At 47.8% G+C, this 20,549-nt stretch overlaps 5 protein-coding genes across 5 annotated transcripts; 3 read left to right on the top strand and 2 right to left on the bottom strand.

Annotated features, from left to right (window-relative positions):
* Positions 1-1,676: 1,676 nt before the first annotated feature.
* Positions 1,677-2,747, bottom strand: GL218_04575 (uncharacterized protein; the record flags this gene model as incomplete). Its single annotated transcript, XM_033581192.1, has 1 exon — positions 1,677-2,747. One exon carries the CDS (start codon positions 2,745-2,747, stop codon positions 1,677-1,679), a length of 1,071 nt encoding a protein of 356 aa, XP_033435844.1.
* A 341-nt stretch (positions 2,748-3,088) lies between these two features.
* GL218_04574 (Inhibitor of growth protein 4) lies at positions 3,089-5,551 on the top strand (the record flags this gene model as incomplete). The annotated part of the gene is made up of 1 exon (XM_033581191.1): positions 3,089-5,551. The coding sequence occupies one exon, from the start codon at positions 3,089-3,091 to the stop codon at positions 5,549-5,551; it is 2,463 nt and encodes an 820-aa protein (XP_033435843.1).
* Positions 5,552-10,200: 4,649 nt separating this feature from the next.
* On the top strand, positions 10,201-13,714 carry GL218_04573 (uncharacterized protein; the record flags this gene model as incomplete). Its single annotated transcript, XM_033581190.1, has 2 exons — positions 10,201-10,385; positions 10,498-13,714. The coding sequence occupies 2 exons, from the start codon at positions 10,201-10,203 to the stop codon at positions 13,712-13,714; spliced, it is 3,402 nt and encodes a 1,133-aa protein (XP_033435842.1).
* A 510-nt stretch (positions 13,715-14,224) lies between these two features.
* On the bottom strand, positions 14,225-14,660 carry GL218_04572 (Dolichol phosphate-mannose biosynthesis regulatory protein; the record flags this gene model as incomplete). The annotated part of the gene is made up of 3 exons (XM_033581189.1): positions 14,225-14,413; positions 14,476-14,556; positions 14,658-14,660. 3 exons carry the CDS (start codon positions 14,658-14,660, stop codon positions 14,225-14,227), a joined length of 273 nt encoding a protein of 90 aa, XP_033435841.1.
* Positions 14,661-15,188: 528 nt separating this feature from the next.
* GL218_04571 (Pre-mRNA-splicing factor cwc22) lies at positions 15,189-19,709 on the top strand (the record flags this gene model as incomplete). The annotated part of the gene is made up of 2 exons (XM_033581188.1): positions 15,189-17,346; positions 18,409-19,709. The coding sequence occupies 2 exons, from the start codon at positions 15,189-15,191 to the stop codon at positions 19,707-19,709; spliced, it is 3,459 nt and encodes a 1,152-aa protein (XP_033435840.1).
* Between the last annotated feature and the right edge of the window lie 840 nt (positions 19,710-20,549).

Raw genomic sequence — 20,549 nt, 5'->3', positions numbered from 1 at the left:
ACGGGCTAGTTAGTTAATATCAACAGGAAGTTGCCTCTCACATGTATTATTATTGCTAGGTTACATGTATTTAGAGGCTTCTACATGTTTGAGGTACTACTAATGTACCGCAGTTTCACTATTTAAAACAGTTTCCTAGGCACCTACCTCTACCCTACCTACGCACTTACCTTGCATATAATTTTCAAAGTTAAATCCTGAGGTTATATGAGGATTATTTATTCCGTTTAGGTAAAGGCGGGTATAAATACTTAGACTAAATTTCAAATTCCTCGTCCAACACAACTACATCTACACGCGTCTAAACTAATCCAGCAAGACTTCTAATTACTTAACCAATATGCAGGACTCTCTACCTTGGTAAAGTCCTTCAATAATTTTCTACAACGGAAAGACGAAGTTCATTATGGTGATGACGTCTAGTGCCAGACCGTGTCTCTTAACCTCCTATGGACTTCGCTCACATTAGCCCGGAACAAAATATCGCAGAAATATATTATCTCTAGCTCTAGCTAAAGCTATATATTTAACCATCAGGCCCGGAGAGTCCCATCCCGGGAAGAATCTACGAGTCAAAAAGTCCTCGACCATCCAGATAGAAAAGCATATCTTTGGAACGAGCAAGGGTTTCTAGTGGCGGCACAAACCACAATACAAACACCGTGCCCGGTTGAAGACCAAACTATGGTTAGAGAGAGGAGCATACGATAAGAGTATGTTGGCTCCTCTTTGCCTACGATTTTAAGGTCGAAGTAGGAGTGTTATTTTTATTATCTGCGAAATGGGCCTAAAATATATCGGTAGCCTCAGCGTTATTGTTGAGTCACAAAGACATTCTCGGGCCCGTTTATTCGGCGGAATAGCAACCCAGACAATTCTCCAATATTGTTGATCCATAATTGGGATACAGTATGGGGATTGGAATAGAGCAATACAAATAGCCTGGCTCTACCTGAAACGCTGTTATACAAAAAGTCTTGGGTATGCAACATCCTACAAAATTGGAAAGCTTATAACTGCGATGTCGGAAGATTGATGGACCCTTCACTGGTGGCAGTACGCCCTTTAACAAAAAAATACTACGCCTCCTGAAGCCAGGGGAATATCCTAGAATCATTTCAACGACGCATTAAATGAGAATATAGTACTGCTCTGCACTATTGGCGCGCGGGGGGGCCGCCTCCTAAATTGCGAGCCGCTCTGGTCACCAGGGCAAGAAGAGTAAATTAAAGGACAAACTTATTAAATGGAACATGAGAAAAATGTGATAAATCATCACATGATCGTGAAAGATTCGCGGGTTGACGAGGCGATACGATCTGCGACTTGGGCAAAATAGACTCTTTGGACACAAATAGGAAAATATACTGACGATATCAAACCCATTAATTAATACGGGATACCATTAAAAACGATAATAACAGGTAGCCAAATGCTCCAACGTGAGATGCCTATCAGGTGAAGACCGTCCCTTTCATTCATTAAGAATAAATAATAATAGTATAATGATAGTAAAACAGTATCGTCGCCTTGACTTACTAGTACGGCTAAGCCTGAGGCATTGATGGATGGTTCAATGAAACTTACTGTGCTTCTACTAGGTACTTTAACTCATGTCTAAATATCTTAGGATTGATAGGACACCTGCAGCCGAAAATTTCACTGTATAACTACCATTACTCTTGAATCACATTGCTGACACTTTCGGTCTTATCTTGGTAAGCGTCGAGATCATGCTCTTCGAGAAAATCATCTAGAAGATCGGCCACTTCGTCGTTGTTCATATCCGCAAACGCGATATGGGTATTTCCACTAAGTCCCCCATCTTTGGGTAGGAGGAAGACCTTGGCATTTCCACCATAAAGGTTGATGAGCTTGGCTGCCCGCCTCGTTTGCTGAAGAAAAGGAAATGCTTCTTTCCTATGGTCTCCCCATACGAACTGAATAGCCTCGAGCTTTGCCAGCTTCTTGAAGTCTTCGAGGGGCACAACCATCGGTCCGAAAGGCTCGCCAGCTGTAATGTTGACGTTGTCGGGAAATACGCAACCATAGCTTTCGTAGGCGACTATGCCCTTGATATTTGTCAAGTTGCTTTTTGCAACTGTCATCTGAGCACGTAGACCGGCTGCTGAGTTGGTGAGGTACACGATGCTGTCACCAACTTTGCCCGAGTCTGCTGCGACGGCCGCGGCTTGTGACTGTAGATGTATATTTGCGTTCGAGTCGAACTCGAGGTAACGAGAGCTTGTTGCTTGATGCCATGCCTCTTCGTCCTTAGTTGGAAACTGGACCCCCGGCCAAAAGTTAGGGTAGGAGGGCCCGAAGTTCCAAGCTACGAAATTGCCTTTGTCTTGATACAATGGCGTATAGCGGTACGGCTCGCAAGCCCAGTTAGCCCGACCAACCCGAGGCCCGTCCCAGAGGTAGACGGGGTAGCCGCGGCGTAAGAACATGTCCTTGTAGCCTTCGCCACCGTCCCAACGGTTCTGCCATACTTGCGTGGTGGAACTGTGCCACATGACGAGACTTGTTTTCCGAGACCTCCATGGGATGAAGTATTCCATATACCCATGGTCACAGGAGAGGGTCTGATTTGGGAAGATTGGGCTTTCGATGATTCTTCCTCCTGTAGTGAATCCACCGGATTTTTCTAAGATGATTGGTCGTCTCTCATATTGCCGTTTGCCATGGATCATGCCACTTACTAGCGACAGGAGCGGTCCGAGCAGGGTGAAAGTAACTAACATCTTGGGAGGTTACTTGATGTCTATAAACTATGGTATGTACGTACGCATGTGAATAAGCTGCGAATACGACATGCCGTTTGTCAGTATAAGACAGTCTCAAGCCTTGTTATTTCAACATTTTGTAGGGCTCGTATTCACAATCACTTTCATAATTGCCGGCGCGTCGAAATGCATTTGAGCCATTCATAGGTAGTTCACATTTTCAATTGTTAATAGGGCGAGCCGTAAAGTAATTCTAGGCGTATGTGAATCGATTCAGCCGAGATTTGCAACCCCATCTTCCTAGAATTCGGGGAATCAAAACCGATTTCCTCGATTTTACAGAATATCTCCCATCCGACATGATGCGATCTCTTACCCTAATTGGAAAGCTTGACCAAGCCTATATCGATGCATCAGCTACTGTGAATGACCTTACTACCGCATGGGCAAAACTACCGACACTCGCAGCCGACCAACGTCCTGCACCGGTCCAGCTACGAAAAGATATATCCGAGAATCTGAATCGCGCTGTTAGTTCGCGCGTATTCTCCCACGCCGAGGCCGTCCGTATTCACGAGAACGTGATTAGACACTATAACCGAGCTAAGACTATACACGCGAAACTACTGGCAATGCGCGACAACTATCCTACCGCCGAGGAACAAAAGAGTCCCTCCCAGGTTAAGTCCCCACAAACAGTTCGCACCCCTAAGATCACACTTCGGCTTGACAGCAACGGGCAAAAGATCCAGAGGCCACCTCGAATCACTGTTCCGGGAGAGGTGCTTGCGCCTTACGAAATAGACTTCAACTCTTACAGCTCCTTGAGCGATGAGAGCTCTGAAGAAGAGGAGGAGGATATACCCATGTCACCTCCTAGGCGAGTTGCAACTCCGTCGACACGTATTAAGGTGGTCAAGCTCCCAAAGTCTCCTAAGCCCCCCAAGCAGAAGCTTCCGAAGCCACCGCGACCACCTCGAACTCCAGCTAATCGATCTGATAATGCGGTTCCCATGATGTCTACAAGTACTGCATTGGCGCAACTTCAGCCGCCCCCCGAGAACGCTGTTCCCGGCAGCGCCGACGCCCCATGGCTCCAACTAACTCCGTATGAACTTGCTAAGTTACGCAAGAGGATGAAGAAAAATGCTGTATGGAATCCCAGCGATACCATGATAGCTCGAGAGCTGAAAAATTTGGGTCGTGGCGTCGAAGCATATAGGGCTGCCCAAAAACAAGCTGAGGAGGAGGGAAAACCGTTTGAAGCTACCCTTCCTACTCCGGTGGTTGACGCCGAGTCCGGGGCAAAGCACCCCCCCGAAGGTGCTATTAGTGCCGAGGCTTTGACAGCAGACGAGGTACAGTTAAGCAACCGCGGTATGAAATTAAATGAGGCCAAGAAGCTGAAACGTGAATCAATGGCAAGGATCGCTGCCGAGGAAGCAGAAGAATCAGCTAGGAAAATGGTAGAAGCTGCTCGCATGTTCCTTAGCCACGAAGATTCCCCGCCTGTAAACGGTAGTGCGCAGGATAAAGCCCCTGAGACGAGCCAAAATCAAGGCAAGGCCAATAAGCCCAAGACTAGGAAGCGAAAGCGTAACTCGATGTCGGAAACTCCCGTTGCAGAGAAACCCGAGGGAGCTCAGAGCTTACCGGTGAATCAGCCGCCTAGCCAGACGCCCAGCCAGCCCGAGAGACCCCCACTAAAGCGGACCAAAACTGAGACGCCTGTTCCGTTGCCCCAGTTAACTCCTCGGCCGCCCTCTGTGCCGCCTCCGCTACCCGCGCCTACTGTATCTACCGCGCCAACAGAGACTCCGGTCCCGGTCCCTGTCCCGCAGCTCGGCAAGATTCCCCAGGTGGCTGCTACGTCAAAGACGCCGGTACCAGTACCTGTTCCAGTTTCTTCTGATACATCTATTATGACTACTCGGTCTGCTGCTTCCTCGGCAGCGACGAGTCCAGCTCCGCCATCTAATATTGCTACGACGATACCCGTCAAGCCACCGGCGGAGACTCCTATTCCACCTCCTATCAAGACCTCGACCACGCCTATTCCCCCTCCGATTCGGGAAATGCCCAAACGGGAAACTAGACAGAATATTCAACCAGCTCCGGCTCCGGTTTCAGCTAACCATAGGCAGTCGAGTTCTCAAAATAATACGCCTGCAACCACGCCTGCTCCCGAGTCCCAGCCTATCCCCGTACGTCGGCCTACTTCACGCGGGAAAGCTGCGAGCCAGGAGCCTCCTCCAACCTTTGCGGCCGAACGGCCTCGCCGTACGAGCACCGCTAGAAACACCCCTGCTCCAGAATTGCGTCAGCCTAGCAAACGTACTAAGCGACCTGCTCCAGGCGTCGTGACTACGAACTCGGGCGGCACTAGCGCTATAGGAAAGCGCAAGGCAGCGCCACGTAAGAAGGCTCGCGGCGGTAATCCTAAGAAGGAGAGGGGTGCAAGCCAGCAGGCCGAGCAGGAAGTAGAGGTAGAGGTGGACGACGATGGCAATGTCATCGACCCCGACGAACCCAGATACTGCCTCTGCAACAGAGTCAGCTTCGGCACTATGATACAGTGCGATAACGTAGATGTGAGCGCAACAAAGACTACTGCAACCCCAGCACGTGGTGACGAGAAAGCACGCAAAAAGAAACTAACCAACCCCCACCTACAGAATTGCAAGCAAGAATGGTTCCACCTTGAGTGCGTGGGACTGTCTGAGATACCAGCACGCACGACGAAGTGGTACTGCCCTGAGTGTCGTAAACTGCTAAATATCGGAGGAAGGGGAGAAGTGACTTCGCGAGGTGTTAAGATGTAATGCTTGATCCTCACCGCTAATCTACTTATAACAATTCGAGCATTACGGCTCACGCCCCTACAATTCTCGTCATCTTTGTTTCCATTCGGCATGCGTTCCTCTTTACTGATACCCGATGTCGTTTATCTGACTTTTAATTCAGTCCTTGTCTACTACTCAGCAGACTGTCGAATGCCCAGCCTTGATTAGTTTTAGCATGTGCTAATCTAGCGACCCGCGGATCTGGGATATCATGCTAACACATATACCATTCAAGAGGGCAAAGTTCTGGATGGTTCGGCAGATTCAAAGGGCCAGAGTATTTTGTACAAATCAAGAGCGTTGAGATTCTTATATACACGTTATAGCATCACGTTCGTGGTTTACTCGTACCGTCGCCAACATGGAGTATCCAATTTCTATTTGTGTCTACTACTATCACACGTTTCTTTAGCCTATCCACTTAAGAGCATAATATTCTCGAGACTGCCTGAACTTGGAAGTTCTAAAATGCCTTAAGAACTAGCAAAGCCTCATGTTGTGGATGATACCGGTCGAATTGCTCAGTTGCAGCCGGCCTGCAGACATCCGGGGCTATGATGTTGGCTTATAACTCCAAATGCTAGGTATTTGCAAAAATTTCTGTCGGAGAACTGGTTGCTTTAACCTTGCATGATTACACAGAGAAATATTTCTCGTTTACGATAAATAGATAGTTGTCCAGAGGTTAGGGTGGTTTGGTCGATGCTTCGAGGATAGTTCGAGAATAGTAATTGAAACCCAGAATACTCCTATACCCGATATACTTCTGTCGGGAATATGAATCCCGACGATGAAGTGCTTAGTAAATACCCCTCATGCAAGATAAAAGCTACCTCGTTTGAATATCATTGATAGCTATCTAGGTTAGGTTACTTGGTTCTCATGATTAAAACAAACGTTTTAAGTTTCTCTTGATCTATCATCCTAAATTATTTCTCTCAAATTTTGTCGCCTAAGTAGGTACTTACGCTCACTTCTCGAAACCTCTCTTCATAATGGCGGCTTCCGATGACTATACGCCGTTATTTCCAATCGATCACCCGGTTGATGAGAAAGTCAAGAACTTCATATCGCAGTTCTACGCTATATCTGACGACAGATCAAAGGATGAGGATTGGGTAAAATCCTTCCTCTCCGATGGTATCGTTATCATAGGTGATAAGATGGCGGTGGGAACTGAGAGTAGGCAAGATCTAGTGAAAATATAATTTTTATTTTATTTTTTATTTTTAGGAACATACCTGGAAGCTAATACGGAGGCTACTGGCATAGATATTCGTCAAATGCGTAAGGGAATGTGGGAAGGAGTGCAGGCGCGAAAACATAGACCTTTGGCGGTGTATCCAGCAACGTTCTATCCAGAGACGGCTTACAACGAAGGCGAAAAACCGGCCGTTCAATATATGATCGAAGGAACGTTAATTTCGAACGGGGAGAAGCTCGAGACCCATGAGATAACGTGGGCGGCGCGCGCGATCCTAAAAGAGGAACAGGGAGAACTGAAGTATAAGCTCTATCAAGTCTATCTGCATAAGAAACTCGATACCCACGACGGATAGCTCGGAGTGCGCAGGCTCATTCGCATCTGGTCTGTATTATTTCTTCTGATTGCTGCTCTTGGTATCCTATATAATAAATCATACATGTATTCCTGGTAGGCTCTAGGTACGTGGGTACTCGGATGGTATAATTGCGCGGGTTGGTAGGTAGGGAATCCCGTCTGATCCGTCTATTGCTAGGCGCCGGGATGATGCAATAATATGAGTTTTGTCATGATGGACGCTTTGAGTTTATTGAAATTGCGAAACCTACCTGCTGCGCCCTGAGTGCCTGACTTGAGTCTTATGTGTTATATACTTGACCCAGGCGGATGTTCAGCACACCAGACTTTTAACGAGAAACTACTTCGTAACTGTTCTAGAAATAGCAGAATACATACATAGTCTTGTGCCTAGCGCGCATATGGTTCTTCAGCTAGGTGTCAGCTGATCTTGCTTGTACACCCCACGGAAGACGCCTTGATCACGATGGCGGGTTGGGTCGGGAAGAGAGCGGTGGGAGAAGCTTGAATCTACCTAAGATAGTAAGATAGGTGGCTGGCAGGGGGCTATGGATGATGGATGACGACGAAGTCCCGTGATGAAATCATTCGGAGCAAATAGTGTATCATCATTATTTAAATTGTTGGTCCGTGACCTTGAATGTGCCCCTTTTACGAATTGTCTTCTTTTGATTCTTTAATGATGTATTTACATGACTTGGGTATTTCCAGCGTCTTACCCCCTTTTTGTTTTCTTTTGAAGGAAGTCCTTTTTCGGAGTTTCACGTTGTAAAGAACCGATGACGTAGTATTGGAGCTGCTGATAAGGGAAATTCACATGAATGCATCGAGGCATCATTCACTGATATTCCGTATTCCATACATAGATTATTGTTCATATGTAAGACAAGGGTAAGCTCTGTCAGTTGAAGGCCCCTCCCCAGCTGTATTGTCTTATTTTGATCCACTTGAGCATTCCCATGCTGCCACGGCTGCCAGGCTGGGCATAGTGAGGGGCTTCTCGCAGCTGGGTTGTGCTTGTGCATGTGCATCTTTTGGACAATGGGGAAGTGGAAGAGCTGGATCCCCTTTATCATCCGTCTTTATCAACCATGTACCTTGTTAGCATTCTAACCGGTCTTGAATTATGCGAATTATGCGCTGTAGTGTTCTGCATTGTACCATTTTATGATACATGTAGGTAGGTACAATGTAACCTAAAGGGTACCTAATGCATACAGGGTACATATTACATATCTAACAATATACACATTTATCCTTGTTCCTTGCTTCTAACAACCCCCAAACCCCAGCATACCCTCCACATGGTGCCTATCGCGCCTATTTACAGGCTAGAATTTACCGGATTAGTAACTTATACGTATACTTACCCCTGTTGATTATTAGTATCAGTTCCCCTCTCCAGGCATCTTGATTGTATGTACACATTCAGATACATACCTACCGTTTAATGCCGTTGCCGCTTGTGTTATCAGTCACATGCCTTGACTCATAATAATTACTTATAAATGATAATACGTGAGAACGGATAGCAAAAAACGGTCTAGATCGGTAAGCTAACGGTTGGGAGTGTTTGTTGAGAAGTGATAGTTTCTCTTAGCCGACATTAGTTAACAGGCTAGCTCTTATGAGAATGGGAACCCCACGATGATAGCTTCGAATGAATATAGAACAATATTAGCCCTAGAAATATTCTATACCCAAGGCAAGATGTCCGAGCGGTCTATGGAGCTTCGCTCAAGTTTACCAAACTTAACCTTGTAAAAAGGGGATCGAAGTGTTGCAAAACGCGTGGGTTCGAATCCCACTCTTGTCATAACTCCTGATATCCGTAATTGGATATATCTTTTTGCTATTTGGTAAAGATTATGTACATCGTCGATTTTTATAACTTATCATGTAAAAATATCGTATAGATGTTAACGGAATATGTAAGTCTCTGTTTCCGAGCTGCAGTTTGCCGGAACGAGTTGCTCGTTGGTCTTTCAGCGGACCTGAGTCACTTGCCGAGAGCATGTAGACCATCTGGTTAATTCATCGAGCCCGTCGGAATGCCTGGCACTGGCACTGATGACATGGCTCTGGTGACGTAGATTGAATATGCAACGCAAGATGAAGTAGCCTTAATAGCAACATACATACATAAGTCAAGTAGGTTAGATAGTCAATGGAGTAGGTAATTGATCAGCTATTTATGAAGGACTTACATAGAAAGATATGATAGTTACCTGCTAGTTAACTACCTATTATAAAAGAAACGGAGATAACATATTTCACGTCAGAGCCAAAACGGAAAGAGATGGTACTGTTTTATGCAATCTATGCAATGTACTTCCTGTTAAAGCGGCACTGATTCGGTACTTACATAACATATATACTGGTATCAATTGATTCAGGTGCTTTTATCACGTACATGCGTACACGTCTACATTTAGGTCTCGTTCCTGAGGAAGTACCTTATGTACATAGTATCTTACAAGGTTCCTGACCTCAATTCTCCCCCCCCTCCCCTCGGTTCGGTTCTCCCTCTATACATACCTTACCTACATCTACATACTCAGCAACTCAGTATCTCAGCAACTAATGATACCCTTTCTTCTGACAACTACATGACATATTTGGACAAATACTCTGATAGATTCGATACCCTTCTTTCTAAATACGTACATACTATACAGCAGCGCTGACAATAATCTTTTGATAACATCGTCTATGAAAGACCTTACAAAATAGTAATAATTCCCTGCCGTCTTGTTCGGCTGCCTGCGTCTTCTTCTCCTTTGTGCTTCCCCCTCCTAAACCTAGCCTCGGTGTCGATCGCGTACAACGCGCTTGTGTGTCTTTGTCCCTCCGACGAGTCGTCGAATCAACATTGAACTCTTCGACGTATTAACCTAAACCGACGCTCAACTTATTTGCGATACTGCCTTGACTCTTCTTTTTCCCTTTTTTGACCTACTCCGCTCGCGATATTCGTTGCGACCCCTGCATTCTGAGTTGAGCTCCTTATCGAGCTCCTCCGCTGGCGAGCAGGAAACTGCCCCGGCTGTCCTGCTAGCACCACCCTATGCCCGGTTCGTCTACCCGCGATACCTCTCCGACCTCGTCCTCCTCCGTGGGGAAAAAGAGTCGTAATAAACGATCCCAAAAACTTACCGGAAGTGATATCTCAGGTTCAAAGAAGAAGGATAAGAATGTTAAAGAAAGTGGCGGGGTTGTCGCAGCGGTGACGAGACATGGGGCTAAATTCTCGTACGTACCCCGTACCTCCTATCCAGTCGTTATCGAGCAAGCTGTCGATTCGTTGGTCTCTTGGGATGTAATCCGGCTGTAAATGGAACTTGGTGTGTTAACTGTAACTTAGTAGCAGCAATAATGCCAGCGATGCATCTCCGCCCTTTGACTCCCCTCTGGCGTCTCCGGAGCTGAAACCTACAGTTCCCGCATCCATACCCACGAACGGCAATGCAGCGTTCTCCCCGATGTTGGATGCGGCTTCAACAACCTCTGTATCTGCTAGTACGGCCCCGAGTGCTAATGACTGGGCGCGCGCGATGGGGCCCTTGGCTGGTTCGCCGTCAAACTTGATAAGTATCATGGGCGACTCTCCACCAACCCAACCTTCTTCGTACGAGGATCCGCGGTCCTTACCATATGCCTGGAGTGCGCAGCAACAACGACAACACTTCGTAAATGGTCATGCTTATTCTGCTTCCCCCCCTACTGGCATTAGGCGACCTTTGAGCTTCCAGCTAGATGCACATTATCCCACGAATGACATCCGGTCTCAGGCGTCATCGCCCCCTGGAGTGCGAAGAAGTTCGATGCATTCACCATATCTGCCACCTCGGATTGGGTCTCATCCGCCGTTACCTCACCAGCCTCAAGCTCACTTCTACGGTGCTCCTGATATCGACTTTGATTTGAATGGCAAAGCTGGCTTGAAACCGGGCGAGAGGGGCTTTTATTTCGGATTTGACACTCTTCCCAACCCAAGCGGGGCTCAGACGTCGGGCAGCGATAATGTTGTTCTTGCGGGCTACGAAGGTGGCATCGATATTTACAGTGCTACAAAGCATGCCGTAGAACCACTTGCTAGTTTGAAAGGACTGCGGGGTGGTGTTTATAATGCAAAGATTTTACCCTGGAATGGCATGTCGGATCCGTACGGCATATTTCCTTTAATTGCTCTTGTCATTCATGGACCGGTGGTACCATTGGCGATCCCCGAGATAGCTGTTGACCACCACTCTAATGAGTCGTCCAGTCCCCGGCTGGATGGTATTCATACGCCCCAGTCGGATAGCAACCAGCGACAAATCAGCATTGGAAAGACGCTACCAATAATAGACGCCTATCAGACTACCGTCGAGATATATTCTCTAACAACCAACAGGCTTGTTGATGTACTCCTGCAGGCACCAAAAACGCCCATCAAGACTCTAGTGACAAACCCTGTCTTCAGAAGTCCGCCACCAGCTGGTGCTTTTCAACTTCGCGCCGATGCTGGGAGCGTTCTGATTTCTTCAGGGGTCACGGGTGAGTGCTGGATATACCGGCAGACAAAATGCGAGCAAGACCCCGGGTGTCAATTTTGCTGCGTGGGTAAGGTATGGACAAGTTTGAGCGGAGGTTCAACCCCTGAGAAGGATGGTAGCCAAAGCCCGCTCCCCGCTGGAAAACGCCCGCAGATGCCTATCGTTGCAATCAACGGTAGGTGGCTGGCATATTGTCCACCAGCGCCTTCACCTCAGAAATCACTCAACCCGTACATTCCGGTACCGCTAGAAGGCAAAGCGCCCGGCTTAGCGACCCTTGCTCCTCCCATCTTGCCAAATGAGAGTTCGGATGTCGATCAGCCCGTTCCCGATGGCGTCATGAACCGTATAATGAGAGAAACCACCCAGGATTTCATCCAAGGAGCTCGGTGGGTTACGAAGCAGTCGGCTCAGTTATGGAAAAACTACTGGTCCAAGCCTGGCCAGCAAGCACAATCTCGCCAGTCTCAGATGGGCTCACCGCCTTGGAATGGGGGGTACTCGGGAAGACAAGATGCATCACAATTCCCTCCAACTTACGGCATTCCCGGTCAGGCGGTGTCTAAGGAACCGGGCCTAGTATCGATTTTAGACCTACAGGGCTTGTCGAACTCAGCCGCACTTCACCACGTTACTACATTCAAAGCACCACTTGGTTGTAGCTTTTTGTCGTTCTCTCCGGCTGGTCTATCCATATTCACTGCGAGCAGCAAAGGAGATGTGCAGACAGTGTGGGATCTGATGCGTATTCAGTACACGAAATCTTCGGCCTTGCAAAATCCGCAATTGGTTAATGGCCACACGACACGAGTAAGGCAGGTCGCGCAGTTTTCACGGATGACTGTCGCTCGTATCGTTGATGTAGCGTGGGCGAGGCCAAACGGAGAGCGAGCCGCGATGGTGACCGAGAGAGGCACAGTACACTTGCTCGATATGCCTCCGAGTGCGTTCACCTGGCCTCCTCCTCGTCGCCGGGTTAGAGTCGAGGATGGATTACCCGCGGGTCCTGAAAATGCACCCTCGGCAGTTTCGCTGGCATCAAATGCACTTAGTTCTGCTTATGGTGCCACTCGGACTTTGACTTCCCGCCATCGGCGTACGAGCTCAAACTCGCAAACGCCGGCTACTATCATGGACCGCGCTGGATATGGAGGTAAGGTACTTGCTGCAGGAATTAGCCATTCCTTGGGGAACGCGGGGACCGCCATCAGCCAGCTACGCCACACAGGCGAGAACCGTGTCAGCTTACCACCGGGTAGCATGTTGCCTGGCCCGTTTTGCGCGACGTGGATTACTGGCAAGAAGTATCACACCCTGTTCGTATTAGGGGATGGTTTAGTTAGGACTTTTCCAGGAAAAAGCAGAAGGCCAACGGCCGGAAAGGACAAATCTCGTTTCCAGCGTGGTAATCAGTACAGGGATTTCAAATTGAACCACTTGCCTGATGATTTGATTGCGCCGTCTATCAAGCAGATTATCGACCCTATCGAGGATCTTGACCCCATTAACCAAGAACATGATGGTGGCAACACTTTGGTTTTCAACCCCCGACCACAACTTACCGACGCCGAATATAGTCCCGAGACTTTCATCCCGCAAGCTGAGATAGAGTCTAGTGCGCCCTATCAGCCGTTCCATACTGATAGGCGGGTGGGGCTATATTTATATGGTGACGGGTCTGCAACTTCTGCATCTGAACTTCTCCAGGCTACAACCCTGGAGGATACGACGAGGGGCGGCAAAGCTCGGCGGTCCTGGACACCTCCGAAACAGCCATGGGCTTTCGGAGAAGCCTTAAACGTGGACAGGATGAACGTAGGAATAGTACACTTCGTTGAAGAGGATATCAGTACCAGCGTCGATGACCACCGTGCCCTACCCGCCTCGGCAATGGAGCGGGTCCTGCAGGTTGGCGAGAACGATGAGCAAATCGTAGTTACGACCCGACGGCGTAGAGGCGGTAATAGATCTACGGACGCCGACGAAGACGGATTCTTTGAAGATGATTGCGAAGTACTTGATTTTGCGGACCAGAGAGTTTGAGGTAGATGCCGAATTTGGAGGAATTGACCTTGTTACTTGTATAGGCGTCTCGGTTCAACACGGGAGTTTGATTCTCAGACTGCGCAAACATGTGCGAGAGGCAATAGACGAAGCTATCTCTGCGAATACATCCTGTTAGACCCTCGCTTATCTGGTTTGGATTCTGAAGGCACGGAACGGTGGGATTGGCTTCTATTGCATACCTAAAGTCATATTGCATTGCAGACACGAAATATATAGCCCCATCAATACGGAGTTGAGAACACAACTCAATTAGATACCGTCAAATCACCTCTGGCATTCATCTTCCAGGACGTGAACTGTATTGATTATTGTTCATTTTTACCATTAGGAGTTTATTATGTAGATTTAGCAACATAGATCAGCCAATTGGCTCAGAGGCAACGCTTGCAACGGCATAACTAGGTAGAGTTCAATTAAGACCAACTTTGCCCAATTTCTCCATGTATATCAAGTACATGTTTTCCGATTTTCGAAGCCAAATACCATCTACGCCTTCTTCTTAGATGCTGCGGCCTTAGCCTTAGCAGCCTTCTTCCTGTTGCTACGGATCATGACGACGCTCAGGAACGAGCCAACAACGGCGCATCCGAGTAGGATGAGGATAACAGGTAAACGAATAGCCCAGACCCGCGGCGGGAAGAAGTTGTGGAGGGGGTGGTCTGAATCGACGAAGGGCTATACGTAAATGTGTTAGACTGCGGTTTGAGATGGAAAAGGGGGAAATAATATTTCCGTACCATAGCCAACGTCCAGATCGAATAGTAGAGAAAGACGACGGAGGCGGCCACCAGCATGGCTAAACCGACGAGAGTGCCGAGCTGTAAATTGATTAAATATTAGTAAGGGGTTATATTATGGTATGGTACGCACAGCGCAGGGCGCATGAAGTCAAAGATGAAAGAGGGGATATTAGACGTACCATTGTCGATTATAAGATAGTAAACGAATAGATTTTAGGTTTAGGTAAGGAACGTGGTGAATTAATAAGTAGATAGTTGGTATTGGCTTCGTCTGAGTCCTATTGCTGTTTAGATGATGACCTGGCTAAAAATCGAAATCTCCCATGGACTGGAACGAAACGAGACGCGACACGAATAGCGAATTGGAATAGTGGAACAATTAGAACTTTTAGGTACCTAGGTGGTCTAAGGTCCGGGGGCTTGATTATGTGGCTTGTATGTATGTATAATACTGCCAAGCTACCTAAATGCAGGTGTGTTACCAGTGGTCCCACTTTCCCAATAGCTATCCAGCCTCGTCCAAACTTTCGTCACGTTCACATTTGCCCTTGTCTACTTCAACTTTTTTCCATCATCGCCAACTTTATCCTTTTCAACGACAACTTTCCCGACAGCGGGGATAACTAACTAGTTAGTTATAGCTCGGCCCCCGGGTCATCAATTTGCTACTCTAGCATATATAATTTATTCTACTAGGGTAGTAAGAGACGATGGCCGAAGTCGAGACGCGCCACCTAGGCGAACGATCGCCGAACGAAGTTCCCGTTCCTCGCTCTCCCCGTCGCGATCCTGATCGTGGTCAACGTCGCGATGGTGGTGATACGTATAGACCTGCGCGCGACCGCGGCCGTCGCTCACCTCCCCGACAACGTTCGCCACCTCGTCAGCGCACGCCGCCCAAGATGCCCACCGAGGAGGAGAAGCAGGCGGCAGCAAAGGCCGGATACCAGAAGCTTTTAGGTATGCGATCGGGAGGAACATATATCCCTCCTGCACGTCTGCGAGCGCTACAGGCCCAGATCACGGATAAGACAAGCAAGGAATATCAGCGGATGGCTTGGGAGGCGTTAAAGAAGAGTATTAACGGCCTTATCAATAAGGTCAACGTCTCCAACATTAAGCATATCGTTCCGGAATTGTTCCAGGAGAATTTAGTCAGGGGACGGGGACTCTTTTGCAGAAGCATCATGAAGGCGCAAGCGGCAAGTTTGCCATTTACCCCGGTTCTGGCAGCCATGGCGGCTATCGTCAACACGAAGTTACCGCAGGTTGGTGAACTGCTTGTTAAGAGATTGGTCGTACAATTCAGGAAAGCGTTCAAGCGGAATGATAAGGCGGTGTGCTTATCATCGACTACGTTCATTGCGCATCTGGTCAACCAACAGGTAGTTCACGAAATGTTGGCTGCTCAGATGCTAATATTGCTATTACAAAAACCGACGGATGACAGCGTAGAAATTGCCGTTGGTCTAACGAAGGAAGTGGGACAGCATCTGGAAGACATGAACCCGGCCATTGCAGGTATCGTCTTTGACCAATTCAGAAATATCCTTCACGAGGCGGATATCGATAAGCGGGTGCAATTCATGATTGAGGTTTTATTCCAAGTGCGAAAGGACAAGTTCAAGGACAACCCTGCGATCAAAGAGGAGCTAGACTTAATCGAGGAGGAAGACCAAATTACACATAAGATCGACCTAGGCGCGGACCTGGACGTCCAAGATGGGCTCAACATCTTCAAATTTGATCCGGAATGGGAGGAAAATGAAGCAGCTTATAAGAGGCTACGAGCTGAGATCCTTGGGGAGGGAAGCGACGACGAAGAAGATGATGAAGAGGATGAGAGCTCCGAGGAAGAAGACGAGGAGCAAAAAGCCATGGAGATCAAGGATCAGTCTAACACTGATCTTGTTAATCTCCGTAAAACCATCTACCTTACTATTATGAGCAGCATGGACCCCGAAGAATGCGTCCATAAGCTTATGAAGATTAACCTACCAACTGGTCAGGAGCCAGAGCTACCTTCTATGGTGGTGGAATGCTGTAGTCAGGAAAAGACGTATTCAAAGTTTTTCGGCTTGATTGGGGAGAGGTTTGCCAAGATCAACCGTCTATGGTGCGACCTTTTCACTCAGAGCTTTGAAAAATATTATGAAACAATTCACCGGTACGAGACAAATCGGCTACGAAATATTGCAAGATTCTTTGGTCATATGTTTGGTTCGGACGCCATCGGATGGCACGCCATGTCTGTCATACATCTAAACGAAGAGGAGACGACCTCTGCTAGCAGAATTTTCATCAAGATCCTATTCCAAGAAATCTCAGAAGAGCTCGGTATGACGAAGTTACAGGCACGAATGCGAGAGGATATGTTGCAAGAAAGCTTTATGGGCCTGTTCCCACGCGACAACCCCCGTAACGTACGATTCTCGATCAACTACTTTACTAGTATCGGTATGGGCGCCTTGACAGAGGAGATGAGAGAGTACTTGGCCAATATGCCGAAGCCAACTCTCCCCGCACCTCCTGCCGCCGATGATTCCGACTCAGATTCCGTGTCTAGTTATTCATCATATACTGGTTCCTCCTATTCGTCTAGGTCTAGATCTCGTACACCGCCACGAAGGGCTCTTGATAGAGGCCGATCGATATCTAAAACACCGCCCAGACGAGCCAGATCGGCATCATATAGCAGGAGTAGGAGCCCATCCCGCTCACGATCGTATTCGTATAGTTCGTCTCGGAGCCCGTCTCCGCAGCGGACCAACAAGAGATATTCTGCCTCCCCCAGCCCGCCCCGTGGTCGTCGTGACTCCAATTATTCGCGGTACAGATCGGTAACCCCACCGCCGGCACGGGGAGCTGGTAAGCCTCGTTCGTATAGCCGTAACCGCGGCTCCACACGATCTCGTTCATACACGCCTTCACGGAGCCGTAGCTCGCTTCCTCGCAAAGCAGCAGTAAGACCACCATCATCGAGTCGGAGTCCACCACCGCGTAGGGCACCAGCGAGACGAGGATCATACTCGGTCAGTCCTCCTCGTCGAGCACGCCGTGGCTCGAGCTACTCCCGATCTCGATCCCCACCTCCGCAGCGGGGCCGTTCCAGATCACCATCATCACCCCCGAGGCGACGTAGAAATACTAGCTCTATCAGCAGTGCTCCCAAGAAGAGGCCGCGATACGATAGCCGGTCACCTACCCCAGTCGATAAAAAGAGAAGAAGGTACAGCTACAGCGCTAGCAGATCTCGGACAGGGTCGCCGCCACCCCGCGCCAAGCAAGATAGTAGGGTTAGAGGATAGGTACTGCACATATTGAAGCGAAGGGTATTTAACCCTGCAAGGGGTCGTTTCTGTTAAGGTGGGGAGTATAGCGTAGGGTGGGTGTAAAGTAATGAAGAATGGACTACGGAATCCATAGCTGTGTTTCGGCGTTGACCTTTTTGAACTTACTCTTGCACTTGCACCGACTGGGTTTACTTCGATGTAAAATATATCGCAGACTGGAGTTACCGCAACAGCAGATTAGATATCAAAGCATTGGTCGTAATTTTACAAGAATGTCTCACCGGTTAATGATGATATTGCTCCTATAACAATTGACTAATGTCTTAGTCCTACATGTGAATATTTATCTATAAGCCAATGAAATTTCCAGCTTAACCAGGGTGTATCACCCATCTTATCGACACTATTGGCCTCGTGGCGCCCGATGGCGTTCACATTCGGACCCGAGTGGCCAAAAATTATCGAACTCGAAGAGGCGTATGCATAAGTCGACTCCTTTCAACCTACCTCGATGATATATATTAGCTACCCCCTCGGCATATGTCTGACGAGTAGTGTGAAGGCCTGTTGTACTATCTTTATAACCATATACAGAGACATCATCATACTACTATGCCATCACCTATTAAAGAATCAGGTGGCGCCGACGTGCGCCCTCTAAGCTGGCTGTTTGGTCTTCGTGAAGTCCCGCAGCAATCAGGCTCTTCCATATTCCAAGGGGCGGGTCCGGCATCTCAACCGTTGCCTCCTAGTAAAGACCCGTGGTACAAGGCCCCGAACGGGTTTGAAACCAAAGATCCCGGTACTATCCTCAGGATACGTCCTGCACCAGGTATTCTTACTTTTATTGGTAACAGCTCGGCTTCGTATAATATACTCTACCGCACTACTGATTCACGCTACCGGCCTTCTTGGGCCGTTACTACGTTACTCGTTCCTAAATCTTTCTATGTCTCCCCTTCGGGAAAGACGGCTATGCTGTCTTACCAATTCGCCTACAATACGGTCCATCTTGACTCCAGCCCGTCATACACCTTGAACCAGGAACAGTTGCAGTCAAATGTTGATCTCGGCATTCAGTCGAATACCTCGCTGCTTACCGAATTGCTTGGGCAAGGCTGGATTATCAATACTCCCGATTTCGAAGGCCCCAACGCGGCCTTCGGTGCCAGTGTCCTGGCTGGACACGCTACACTTGACTCAATTCGTGCGGTTCTCAACTTGGCGCGGTTGACTGGTGATGCCAGCATCACTACCACTATGTGGGGCTACAGCGGCGGCAGTATCGCCACCGAGGCCGCCGCAGAACTTCAGGTTCAATACGCCCCCGAGCTCGATATCTCCGGGGTAGTGGTAGGAGGCCTAGTAGACCCTCTCTTAGATAGCATAGACATGATAAACAAGAGCCCTATCGCTGTTTCCCTAGTAGCCGCCCTGCTCGGGACCACGTCGCAATATCCCGAAGCCGCGGCGTACGTCCGCAGCCGGCTCCGTCCGGAGACTGCAGACGAGTTCCTCAGCGCCAAGGACATTGATTTTAGCACTTCATTACGGGCTTTTGCGATGAAGGATATTTATGGCTATTTCATAGGCGGGGCCGCGGATCTGAAAGACCCGGTGTTGCGCAAGGTGTTTAATGTGGAGGGCAGACGCGGGTTTCGTGGGGTGCCGGCTATGCCTATGTTTATATACAAAGCTATCGGGGATGAATTTTGCCCGATAGATATGACAGATCAGCTGGTGGAGAGGTTCTGCGGTAGGGGGGCGGATATCACGTATGAGAGGAATACTGTGGGCGGACATGTGTCCGAGATCGCGAACGGGAAAGGTAGAGCGGTTAAGTGGCTTTGGAGTATTTTTAATGAATCTTACGCCCCGGCTGCGGAAGGGGGTGTAATCCGAGATGTTGCAGTAGACATATCTTCCCTAGATACGTAGGAACCTGTTTGCTTCTTATTTATTAATGCTTGCTTCCCTTTTTGTCTGGAGAACCTATCGTTGACAAGCGATAGTGGTAGCTTGGTAGCTAGAGTGCCATATATATTAGTTTTTACCATTTAGTATTACTCATCTTTACATAGAGTAATCTGCAATAATTACAACATGGTCAGGTAGTTAAGTATCTACTGCCGTACTTTAGAGTATATGACGGTTATCGTAAATATGCTAGTTCGATGGGATAGCATATCCAGTCCCAGGTGCGCTTCTACCTCTGCTATATATGCCTTATGGGCTATTTACCTACACGTAGAATGTGCTACTACACTATCCAGATACGGGAAACCCTCAAACTACCGTAGATACATGATATTTCATGTTTACATGGTTGAGTTATATAGGTAGGCATTCAGCTTGGTACCTTGGAGAAATTTGCTTCACAGAGGGCAATTGATACTTGCTTCCATGTCAAGTTAGTTAATCGATTATTTGCCATCTATGGATATCATAGACAATTATAAACGCAAACTAATGCTTTAAATTTCGAATGCACTATATATACGTACATAGCCGAATTTTCGATAGAAAATATTCTTGTTTATTTCTATTCACCTTTTATAACCCCTTTTCTCTTGGAGATTTGCTGCTTACTCCAGGTAATATAACCATGTTCAAGGTTGTGAAGTATATATACTATTGACACAACTTGAAAGAATATTGTTGGAATACCTAAATATACTAGCTGAAACAACTCAGCGTAATATAATCTAAAAAAGGGCATGCCGTCGATATATTTGTTACTGTTGTAGATCTCCCGTTCTTTAGACTTTACATCAACCA

The sequence above is a fragment of the Daldinia childiae genome, assembly GCF_008694065.1.
Source record: "Daldinia childiae strain JS-1345 chromosome Unknown Scaffold4, whole genome shotgun sequence".
Classification (NCBI taxonomy): Eukaryota; Fungi; Ascomycota; class Sordariomycetes; order Xylariales; family Hypoxylaceae; genus Daldinia; species Daldinia childiae.
Note: the sequence above shows the minus strand (reverse complement) of the source record. Positions and strands in the feature narration are given on the sequence as shown.